This window comes from Anabas testudineus, chromosome 21 (genome assembly GCF_900324465.2).
Source record: "Anabas testudineus chromosome 21, fAnaTes1.2, whole genome shotgun sequence".
Classification (NCBI taxonomy): Eukaryota; Metazoa; Chordata; class Actinopteri; order Anabantiformes; family Anabantidae; genus Anabas; species Anabas testudineus.
This window is the reverse complement of record NC_046629.1, coordinates 7,349,564-7,362,107: the sequence shown is the minus strand read 5'-3', so window position 1 is coordinate 7,362,107 and position 12,544 is coordinate 7,349,564. Positions and strand designations below refer to the sequence as shown.

General features: G+C 41.5%; 1 protein-coding gene across 1 annotated transcript in view; it reads left to right on the top strand.

Moving 5' to 3' along the window:
- The window catches only part of znf385b (zinc finger protein 385B), a 35,788-nt gene that overhangs the window by 8,839 nt on the left and 14,405 nt on the right, over positions 1–12,544 (top strand). The window contains 3 exon segments of the mRNA XM_026376488.1: positions 4,947–5,084; positions 5,171–5,314; positions 5,524–5,637. Coding sequence (XP_026232273.1) covers positions 4,949–5,084; positions 5,171–5,314; positions 5,524–5,637 — 394 coding nt within the window. The 5' untranslated portion in view covers positions 4,947–4,948.

Genomic DNA, 12,544 nt, shown 5'->3' with positions numbered 1-12,544 from the left:
GTGTGTCGTAGTTTCCCAGTAGACCGACCACAGCACCAGTTGTGCTGCTCTGTACACAGTGGTTCCATAACAACCTGAAAACTCTGGCTGTTATGGAAGCAGACAGCCAGGTAGTCTGCAGACCTGTTTCCACCCGTCGGACTCAGTGGGTGATTTCCATTTAGCTAATGTGGCTCCACACTTCCTTCTTTTACATGCCTCCTACCTGTGAGTAAGAAGAGAGAAAAAGAAGTGAGGAAGAGAGACGAAAACGAAGGAGCTGTGTTTACCAAAGGGACTGACTGACTTCTTTATTTAGGTGCCCTGCATGTGCACTGTCAAACTGTGCACTGTGTTTAATGCAACATTAGTCCAGGTACCAGTGAAATAATGGAGTAATCCAGGTGGGCTGGTGTGAGTAGCAGACGTGTTGCTCTTGTTGTCAGGCTGTGTCATTTGGCAGCAGTCTAAAATTGCTTTTAACTTTATTTTTAATTTAGTTATTTACTAAATTAATCCTATTTTACAGATGTTTTACAGACGCTGATATCACTAATTATTGTACCTGAGCTCACCTGTCGCGACCGCCAGTGTGCTGCCTGGATTAGCCTAATTATCTGTGCCTTAACTGTCATTAATGATGTTGTCCTTTAAATGTCTGTGGACATAACTTAATATCTCCGGTACTCATGCCATTATGTACAGTATTAAAGGAATATGTCACCTATTTTGCATTGCATTAACATTTTCAGGCTCCTGACGGTGCTTCAGGATGCTGCTCAGTTAGCAGTCGGATAGGAGCCCTGAAATTTTCATGTACATGAATAAATTGAATGTTTGAGCCTTTGAAACGTTGACTGTCAGTTATTCACATGTTTTGTTCGAGTGACACGTAATGTAACCTTAAATAGACATAAAGAGCAGACTACAGACGTCCATAAAGCTCACTCCTTTCTCCTCCACACTCCCAGATTTGATTTTTCTTGACTTGTACTTGTCACTCGAGGCACAAAAGCTTCCTCTGGAGCCAAACGTTTTTTTACAATCTTAATCACATATGCATTATTACTCCACAAAAACTGTAAACACACTTTGATGTGTACAATTCATAGAGCTCCCTTTTAAGTTAGACCAGACTCTGACAAAGATTTCTCAGCTATAGCTTGGAAGAAAAATGTAAGAAAATTGTGTCAATAGCAAAATTATGATCTGCTAATGTTATTTTGCCTGTCAGGTAGTTCCCCCTCCCAGCAAGCTCCATAAATCCAATGTTCAGTCTGTGGTTTCAGGTCAGAGCTGCTCCAGTTTAGGTTCTGAGGTTAGAAATTAAATAGTCTGAGAGATTTGAACTTGTGAAACCCGTTCAAGGTCATACACAGCCTGGCAAGATGTCTTTAAAAGGAAGAGGATTTTAGTTGACCTGGATTTCTATCACTGGAGCTGAAAATCAGTATTATAAAAAAGTACATTTATGTCTCAAATGTATCTGTCAATTTTAAAAAATGTAATAACAAAATGTGCAACAACGCCGTTTGTGACTTTTCACCAGTTTCTTTTCAGATTGCTGCAGAGACAAACATCACACTGTGTCCAGTATAGTTGCTGCTGCGACTGGCTGCTGCGCTGTATACTGTGTGTGTTTGTGTGTGTGTGTGTGTGTGTGTGTGTGTGTGTGTGTGTGTCTGGGACCACCGTCATTAGCCGCTACTGGCCTCGGGATCAGAGACAGTCACTCTGAGACTTCTCTCTCTGTCTTTTCACATCTCCATTAGTTCCTTTGTCCTGTCGTCCCCTCAGGTTACGCTGTGTGAATGTGTGTGTGTGTGTGTGTGTGTGTGTGTGTATACAGTGTCTCTCAGAGAACACAGACATACATCAGTGGCCAGTGGCTCAATATCTCTCTGTCTTTCTCTTTTCCACCATCAGGATTCAGACCCTTTTATTGATTCAACCAATCAGCTGAGCTCCTCCTTTGTTCATCCTCTGAATGAAAACAGTGTGTGAACAATAACATATAAAACTAGCCAACGATGGTGAAATACTGTATTCATGCATGTATGTTTATATATATATATATATAGATATATATCTTAATTTTTACTTAGCTGCATTTTTTACAACTGCAGCACATATGGTTGAAGTTGGTGGTGTTTTATTCTTGTATATGGATTTGTGTTGCAGCCCAGTCAGTAGAAACATCAAAGCAAATGTGTCCAAATTTTTCAAATCTGTGTCGCACATTGTGGCTTGTAATAAACTTATAAAACTGCCGAAATCTGTAGACACCTTAAGTAATGAGAAATGCAGAGAGAGGAATAGAGGAAACACATGTTTGGCTGTAGTGCAGCTACGTAGAGGCGCACACACAGAGAGCTGGACTGTAATTCACGATGTATTGACATTAAAGACACGGAGATCAGATTGAAACTCAGTGAAGTGTTTCTTCACACTCGATTAAGTCTCTTTGAAGTCTTCAAAATGGAAGCATTTACTTCTTCAGGTTATTGTGAAGCCCTGACCTGCTTTCATCGGGCACTGAAGAAAAGATTTCTGCATTTCCTCTTCAGTCAGGAATCACATTGTTGCTTGTGTGTGTGTGTGTGTGTGTGTGTGTGTGTGTGCGTGCAGGATTATAACCCAAAGCTGGCCTCTCTGATTACTGGTCAGCCTGGATTAGACACACATACACACATATATATTGCAACAGAGAAGGTAAATACACACAGCTCACGTTGGTGCCCAATGCTCTGCTCACTGAATTGCTGTTTATTTGTCTGTATCATAATCTCTATGCTATATGTGGTTAGCAAGCGTGTGTGTATTTACCTATATGTGTGTTGTATAATTCCTAGCTCAATATAACAGATATATTTAATCCTTTCCTTGCTAAAGCTGATGTCAGCATCGGCTGGCTCTGATGTGTGTGTGTGTGTGTGTGTGTGTGTGTGTGTGTGTGTGTGTGTGCATTTTGTAGCTGATTCATCACAGCAGCATATTACCCAGCTGTCTGCAGAACATAAAGTCAACTACTAACAACCACCAGAGAGAGAGAGAGAGAGGGGAAGGGTGAAAGCAGTGGAGTCGACAGAATAACTAAAAACAGGGATAGTTAAATACAAGTCACTGAGATCAACATTTGCATGGTGCAGTAGGTCCTGGAAAGTTGGATTAATGAAGTCATATTTAAGATAAGACTCCAAAACTGTCTGCACAAAGCATATTTCTGTGTTGGCTGTGGGTCTCACTCTGAGGACAGTGATTCGATTTTCTTTCACCATGGGTTTTTCCCCCTGACGACAACCTGCCTAAATGTGGCTGCTACAGATGCGTCAGGTAACAGGAAGTGATAGCAAACCTGTATGGGTCAGGTTGCACTAAAACCTAAAGGCCTGATTTGTTTTTTAGTAGAGATTATGGTTGGTTATTATAGGTTTATACATATCTGCAATGCAGTAATTTTCATATGTGTGTAGCCAGGAGCTCTGCGGACTAAAAGCCTTTAGAGCACAGATCCTTCAAACATGTCTGAGCTACCTTTGACCTCTCGACCCAGCTCTTCAGTCTTCTAAATCGTCAGGAAGGGAGAGAGAACAGATACTGGCTCTGCCTCTAATATTACAAGCAAGTAAAATAGAAGTAAAAACAGCTATGTGACAAATGCAGACCTGTTTCTATAGTTGCATAAGCAGTTTGTTTTGTAATCCATTGGTCTGTATGAGGAAAATATAGCTGCTGCACAGTGTTGCCCAAGGCATTAAATAACAGTGCTCACTTTAATCAAGTTGCTTTAATTTAAAAGCCCTGAAATCACAGTTTTCCCTCAGGGGGTTTAAATGTTTACCAATCATCACGGCTCTGCTGGTGTGTTGGTAGCAGAGATGTGGAGACCTCTGTTTCCTCTGCAGCGTGGCCACCAGCTGCTGTTATATCACCGTGTGAAATTAAAATAATCACCGACTAATGATTTCATCTATAGCACTGATGCCTTAATGAGCTCATTCAAATTTGAGCCAAATCCCTGGAGTTAATTTAATTGCGGTGTGTTCAGTACAGTAGTAATATACAGTACGTGGGTCAGGACATTGTATCTAGCTGAATACGAGAAATTGGAGTGAGTGAATGTGTGTTCCCTGTCAGAGGTCTTGTAACTTGGCAAATGTGACAGGACAACAGATGGACACAGTGACAGGCTGACCTACACACACACACACACACACACACACACACACACACTGTACAGCAGACACACACACATATGTCATCCTTCCTCTCTCCTCTTACTCATTACTTCATCACTCTCCCCGTCGGGGTTTGATGCTTCGCACTCTGCATCCGGTGTCATTCGGGCCTCACTCCCATGTGTCCACCTGTCTGTCCCTCAGTGATGTCTGTTTTTAATGTGCGTGCTGGATGCTGATGTCACCTTTACCTCTCCACTGTTTTGTGGTTTGTGTTGCCGGGTTTCTTAGTATTAATTTGTCAATGTATTGATCACATAATCTTTGTGATGTGAGAAAGAAATTCATACTTACACTTGTGAAGCCTGGTTTGTTTGATAGGGCTGGTTAATAAAGTGCTAACACGCTGTTTTCTGTCTTTTGTTTTCTTTGCACTTATGCCTCAGTACAAATGAACTCATGAGACACCAGAACGTACTGTTGCAGTACTGAAACCAAAAATAAATACAAATAACTTCTTACAATATATTGGAAACAAGGAGCTTTGTCCTCTGTCTTACGTCTACTTCCAAACAGTCTCCTTTCTAAGATGCAACCTACGGTTATTACAGTAATTTTTTAACCTATACCCCAATGAACAATAAAACAAGTGAAGGCATCTTCAATCATCTCTCATTTGTCAGTTTTGTCAAATCTGTTAGTTACACTCATCTATATCTTTTTTTTTTGTAACACCTTACTATGACCAGCACCTGGTTATTGTTCCTGCTCTTCTTTGTTCTTTTTCAGGGATGAAGACTCCACTCAGCCCCTCTCAGCTCCTTGAGAGTGGGCAGATCTTTGCCTTTGGCGGGATGTGTCAGGAGCTGGTGGAGACGCCTACACCTACAACCATCAGCCTCTCCGTCCAGCAGGCTCCATCCCCAGGTGACTGATGCGTTTCAGCACCACTGTCCTGTAATCCCTGTAGTTGTCTCCTACAGTCTGACCCATTCTTGCTGTTTTTTCCCCAGCTCAAAGTGGAGCCTACTCGCTGTGTGAGGTGTGTAACCTGCAGCTGACCTCCGCTGCTCAGGCCCAGCTGCACTACAACGGGCGGTCTCACCTCCGCAGAGTGAGACAGCTCCAGGCTGGGGAGACAGGACTACAGGCAGCAGGTAGTAACCACTACAGCCATATGTTTGTAGGAGCTGCAGTAAGAGTAGAAGTTTTTCACCAATGAGCTAATGAGGCACGAGAAACAAAACAAAACCATATTATAGTTATTTGATCAGTGGTGATTTTGTGTGCACAGTATATTATCTGGAAGCTATTGCAGTAAAATAGAAGAAGCTCTAATGTGTCTTGCTCTTTTTGATTTCAGCAGGGTTTCAGTCCAGGTCTCTTACGCAGGCCACAGGGCTCAACTCTCAGCCTGCAGGACTAACTCCATCTCCTGGACTCAGTCCAGGTCTCAGTGCTCCATCCAGCACGCCTGCAGGTAGGACCACAGTTACTCTGCCTCCTGACATTTTGTGCTTCCCTAAAAGACTAAAGGTGACGTTCTGTATCTGTGTGAGAGGAAATATTACGTGTCGGTGTGCTCCTAATCCAGACTAAATCACAGTGAAACATCCAAGTTGTCTTGGTAACAAGAGAGACAGGACATTAAATTCAATAACTCTGACTGTCTGTCTGCTGAGTAAGAGTGAATTTGACTAATCATCCATCATCAGCAGCTGCTGCCCTCTGGGAGAGGTCACTGTGTGTGTGTGGTTGAGTGTGTTGGATCTCAGATTGACCCCTAAAAGGATAAATGTACTCTGCATGAACTCAGATCACTGCAGTTTTATATTCTGTTATCTCCACGTCAACACCCGTCACTCATGTTGGCGAGCTGTCACCTACTTTGTCGCTTCATACAATCCTCACAGACAGATTGATGTTAAAGTAAATATGTGTCTTTTGGTAATTAACTTCCAGATATTGTTGTTGTTCTGACATCTTAATTCTTCATACAGAGCTGAAACGATGATAGATTTTTAATCAAGATAACACCACCACTTTTGTCCCCACCCAAATATCTGCTTTACTTCACATCGAAACAAAGATCATCCCCAGAGGATGAATCCTGCTGCCGTTGGTGATATCCTGCCTGATCTTGTAGCAGATCTCCATGGTTTTAATTTGTTAAACAGACTATACGCTTTTAGTTCCCGTGTTTGTAACCTGGAGCTTCTCCTGATGTGAATTTGTTTGGCTGAGGTGCTCCATACATTCTGCTTTGTTTTTTCACTGTGTCTTTTCTCTCTTCACTTTGTGGCATCGAATATACAGTACATCCACAAAGCCTGCTGCCTATGCTCTTTTAAGTCTTTATTTCTATGGATTTTCACGGTCTATTATACATTGCAGCAGTATTTAAAGTAAGTCCAGCACCCTCTTCTGGCAAAATCACAGATCTTGACTCTCTTTCGTTGTGTGTTCAGATATGACTGGAACGGTTTCAGAGCATCTTCAGTGATTCTGACCCAGTTTTTTAAAGTCAAATGGCTGATCAACAGAGTGGGAATCTGCTGTGAGACATAAAAGAGTTAAAGTGGAGCAGGCAGCAGCAGGTCATTAAATTGGGACACAGCACTGCTCTGAAACCACAGTGACATTTCTCAAAGACATTGCTGCACTCGCCTGTGTTGATTTGAATGAATATATTATATTTATTTTTGATCTGAACTTCTTACTGTATCTCCACAAAGTTCTGCTGTGACGATGTCTTTGTGTGAATCAGGTTCAATACAATTTGTTGTCCTTAGCTGTTCTCCTCCGTCATCAAAAACACAATGCAGAACTTCCATTGAAAATCTACCATTTTTGCCCCCAATAATATATTTTAAAAAAAGTACATAACTAAATAAGAAAAGCACGATGAAAACATTTAAACACACACATTAAAAAATGGGATTATATTGTGAGGAGAGACAGGAAACTAATAGATACACAGGTGTGTATGGCAGCTGTAATTACATACTGTGTGTCCATATCACCGCACGGGCTACAATAACACTGATTAAAGATTAAATCTCTATTTACTGGACACAGACACACACACACACACACAGACGAGCACACACACCACTCAGCCTGAATGCTCTCTCTCTCTCTCTCCATTATATGATGCTCGCTCGACCATGAAAAGCTCTTTGGCCTGAACTCAGCTCCTCTAGGCCAGGCTTGTGTGTGTGTGTGTGTGTGTGTGTGTGTGTGAGAGAGAGAGAGTGACCTGGCTGGCTGAGCAGCCTATCAGCAGTCAGGTCAGATGACATCATACTTAATATAAACAGCTGTTTTGCACATTTTCACGATCTGCGAGCTCCTCAATCAATAATGTTCATATAGAAAAACTCCTGAAATCAGCTGATTGATGTGTATTAATTAGCTGACTGCTGCGACAATACACATCTATGACATGCAAATATGACATTTAAACCAGTCCTTTAAAGAAAAATAGAGTTAACAGTAATAACACAGCAGAATAACATTTCGGCAATATTCCTGAACGTGAACTTTATGTGCAGTACTTATTAAATATTCTTAGAATTACCATTTATCCCTGGACAACTCAGCGAGTACATACCAGTCATAGGAAGCATCCAGTCAAAAAAACAATTAGAAATTAAATATTTAAAGCCAAAGTAAATATCTATAATTCCTCAGATGGAGAAGGTGAAACAACCTTCATGTTTAAGCCAAACAGTGTTCTTAACAAATACATATTTGTTTTCTCCTCACTGGCAGATAGTGACCACAAGGAGGCAGCATTGACACTCACACTCACACTCACCCACCCACAGACACACACTAATGAAAAAAGTGGATTCCCATGATCCACATTCTCAGTACAAATGAATAGATTAGCTCACATGAGGCTAATAACATTTACAATATTAAAGCTTGTCTCTAAATTTCCCACTTAATGAGATCCTGAATGCTCCATATGGGATGTTTCTGTAGTACAGTGAAAATGTCAGAATCCGCTCACCTTTTCCTTTCTATCCTTTTATTGTGATTGGTGTGTGTGAGCTAGCTCTAATTAGCTCTCCTGGGCTAATAAAGGTCAACATGTTGTCCTGCTGATACCTCCTCCATAATGAGCTGATAAATAGGCAGTTATTAATAGACACATATTGCAGCAGTGTGTCTGCATGAGTGGAGAGATGGAGCCGGTGTTGATGTGTGGTTTCGCATTGATGTATTCAGCAGTTTATGAATAGACCCTGCTGACAGATTCACACTCTCACAACCTATGATGCAGTTTTTATAATACCAGTGGGCCTAGTACAGGTCCAGACTAGTGTAAAATCAACCAACGGTAGTCCTGCCAGTGTAGAAAATGAACTAGACTAGTAGAGTGGGTAAACTGATATGACTAGGACCAGCAGATAGCCCACAAGACTAACAGAAGTGGATCTGGTAGAGACCTGATTGGGTGCAAGTAGGACTAGTAAAACCACTATAGTAATTTGTAGGACTGGTAAAGGTCTAGTGGATGACTGATAGAAAAGATAGCCAAGGGCTGGTTGTCTTTATAGCGGACTTCTTGGACTGGTAAGCATGGTAGAGTTATACTAGCCAAACAACTAGAAGAACTAGTCAAGGTCTAGTAGAAAAGTGATGAGACTAGTAGTAGTAAAGAACTACTACGAGTAAAGAACAGAGAGGACTAGGTGATGTCTAGTGGACAAGCAGAACTAGTAGGACTAGAATGACTAGTCCAGGTGGACTAGTTATGGTCTAGTGTAGTCCTAGTTTAGTTTTTGCAGCTTAGATTAGTGAAACTAGTAAAGGCATTGGTGCGTACTAGTCAAGCCTAGTGGAACTACTAGAGAGCTGGTACAGTAATAGAAACCTAGTAGAAAACTAATATAACTAGTAAAGGACCGATAGCACTAGAGGAACTCTAGACTGGTAGGACTTGTTAGGCAGGTAGAGTAATAGAGTGACTAGTGACTCGTAAACCTGTAGAGGATCTACAGTGAGTCATCTGTTTTTGTCTCCTTATGCTAATGTTATTAAATTATTTAGTTAAATTATTTTATTAAGTCACAGTTTGCATCTGTTTCTTTTTCATTCTTGTCTATTTTTATTCTGCATGTTGTTTTTGAGAATGGAAGAACTTAAAAGCTTATACCGTCTTCTTTTATTTTATTCCCTTTCATTTTTTTTTTTGCCTTCTTGTCTCCTCCTCCTGTCTTTTTTGAACTGGCCGGGAGCGACTGAGCAACACGGAGCTGGAGAGACGAAGAAAGAGGTATTTCCATTGAGACAGAGGGGCTGTCATCACCGCTCACTCTGAATATCATCACCTCAGTGATTCACATACACTGTACACTCGCTGTGTGTCCGCCCTCCTGTGTCCTCACACACGTGTTCCGCTGCGTTCATGCAGACAGAGACTCAGACGGCGATTCTCTGCTGTTTGTTTTGGGTTTTCTCTTCGATGCGTTTTGTTATCAGGGGAGCAGATGATAGAGGGAACAGGGGGGATGAGGAGGAGGAAGAGGTGAAACAGCTGCCTCTCTCTCAATGATGTGGAGTAGTTTCCCGAGTCGAGGTAGGACATTGTTCTCCTGTCCTCCACATTTAATAGCTTTGTCTTTTTTCCATGTTTGGCTGCAGGATTTTATACACTGTGACTTGCATGCAGCTGTTTTATGTAAGAGTATTGTGTTTGGGGGGGAGGTGTTGATTACACGACCCTGAGGTCATAACCTGGTCTCGATCCTTGAACTGAGGCTGTAGTCTCTCTGCTCACAGTGAGTTCAGACCTCTATGGAAACTGTCCCAGAGACAGACTCAGATGCACAGGATGGTGATTATAATTAGATATTCAGCTCTTTAAGCTTATATTCATTGGTTCATTGCAAATCCAATGTTCTGGAGTGTAGAGCCAATGCAGTTAATGACTATAAGAACCATGCTTTGTGTAGTTGTACTTTATGAGCACTTCGAGCTAAATGTTTTTGCTTGCTAACATCCGTTTTCAACAGAGTGAGCAATATTTTGACTTTTGTTTTTGAATTTCCAATCAAACAGACGTAGATAGGTTAAAATGTACTGTGGAGCTCAGTCTGAAAAGAGAGACTTTAGCAGATTTCAGATCTCTGCTAGAAACACTGCCACACATTGTGCAGCCTGTTCTGCTTCACGAGTGCTCAACCTGGAAATTCGAGGTTCTTTTTCCGAGGATTTCAGCTGCTAATAGACATAGAGATTTCTTGCAAGAAACTGTATTATGGATTAGGAGGAAATAAAGGCTGAGATTAGTTTGCAGAATCTGTGGCTACGCCTTGTCTGTCTGTCTGACATGACTCTCATTATGAATAGCGTGACTGCTGTGATTACCCACACACTGATGCTCATCATTCCACTGCAGTGTGACAGACAAAAACTCACAATGGATTCCCCTGTCAGTATGTGGCTGGTTTTATTTCTACAGATTAAACTTGAACTTGAACAGTTTCAAGATGTTTCTCTCTCTGACACATAGAAAATTATACGTTCATGAAATAAATTACCTGGTACATCGAGGCTCTGTTGTCTCTAGCTCTAAAGGCTCTAAAGGGCCTAGCTCTGAGTTGGTTTAGGTACTACTTAAAGGATAGGATTTTTTGTGTTCAAGTTGGAGACCTACAGTCCTCCTCTTCTCCTTGGTCTTGTGGGGTTCCACAAGGCTCTATATTAGGGCCCATCCTCTTTGAGCTCCTCCATCCATATGTTCCAACATGGTCGCTCAGATTGGCTGACCTGCTGCTCCTGATCATACTAAAAACTAAATGTTAGCTCAGAGGTCTTTCGCCGTAGCATTTCCGAAAACTTCAAAAACTGTGGAAAGAGCTGGGCATTCACATTAGACAGGCCTCATCCTTGCCTGTTTTTAAATTCCTTGGTAAAACTTGTTTGTTTTCACTGGCCTTTGACACAGTCTAATTTGTTAATTTCAATTTAATTTGGATATATGTGTGTATATGTGTATTCTTATGTGTATGTATATATTTGTGTATATACACTGTCATGCTCCCTGAACCACTCTTTCACATACACATTGTCATCTTGAAATATGCCTGTGACATCAGAACAAGAACAATTCCATTAATGGAATAACCTGGTCATTCAGTATATATATCTTAGATTTATATAGAACCTAGATTTGACCAACTGCAGCAACCCCAGATCATAGCACTGCCCCCACAGGCTTGTACAGTAGACACTAGACATGATGGGTGCATCACTTCACCCTCCTCTCTTCTTACCCTGATGCTCCCATCACTCTGGAACAGGGTAAATTTGGACTCATCAGACCACATCCACTTCCACTGGACAGTTCTTAACTCAGTTTTAGTAGTTTCATCATCTCCTTAGACGTTTTCTTTGTTAGAAAATTACCACTAGATCACATTCCTGCTCCTCTCAAGATTTTACCTCTTAGATTTTAACGACTCCATGACCTTTCCTCTTGTGCCATTTTATATTTTTATTTTTAATACTGGGGAGATGAAAAAAAGCGAAATCATCATCATGTTATTTGTCCTGTTCAACCCTCACAATGTTTGTTTGGTGCTAATGCTAATTCTACTGCAGGTGATTGTGCAGTCCTGATCTCTACTGAGTCTCAGACGGGAGTTCTCATGTCTGCCTTCGTATTGCTGATTGGTCTGCTGTATGTGCGTGTGTGTGTGTGTGTGTGTGTGTGTGTGTTCATTTTGGATGAAGAAGGCTCTCAACGTGACCTACTTACACACACACAGAGGCTTGTTATGCTAATGTGTGTGTTTCTATGCATAATAATAATGCCGTGTGATGTCTAATGCTGCCGTCAGCAAAACTGCACTCAGTCCATGTGGATCTACCGCGCTCCCTCCCCGTGGATAAGGAATGTTGAAGATGTAGATGAAGGTAGTCAGACGGGCTCTCCTCTCAGTAGAGCATTATTATTCTGCTTTCTTCTAGGATTCATCTGCAGTTGCAGTGTTTTCTGCAAAGAGATGCAGGTGAGAGATCAAGTAATTGTATCTTAATGATGTGTTGGGGAAGAATGGGGCCACAAAGGCTCCGCCTGTACCCATCCTCGCCTCTTTAGTGGTGAAGGCTACAGGGCTATATTAGGCTGAAAGTGAACAGTCAGTTCTTTAAGCTAACGTGTTGAAGGCAGGAAAAGTGGGTAAACATTAGAAACTGAGGCTGAAAATGTAAGTCTGACTATGATTGGCAGGTTCCTAACACACTGTTACTGGTACTGTGTGCACGTACACTGAGAAACACTAGAGACTAGAGTCAAATGTATTGTATATGAAAACATGGTTGGCCAATAAAGCTGATTCTGACTCTGATCAGTCTCCCCTGTGTTCATT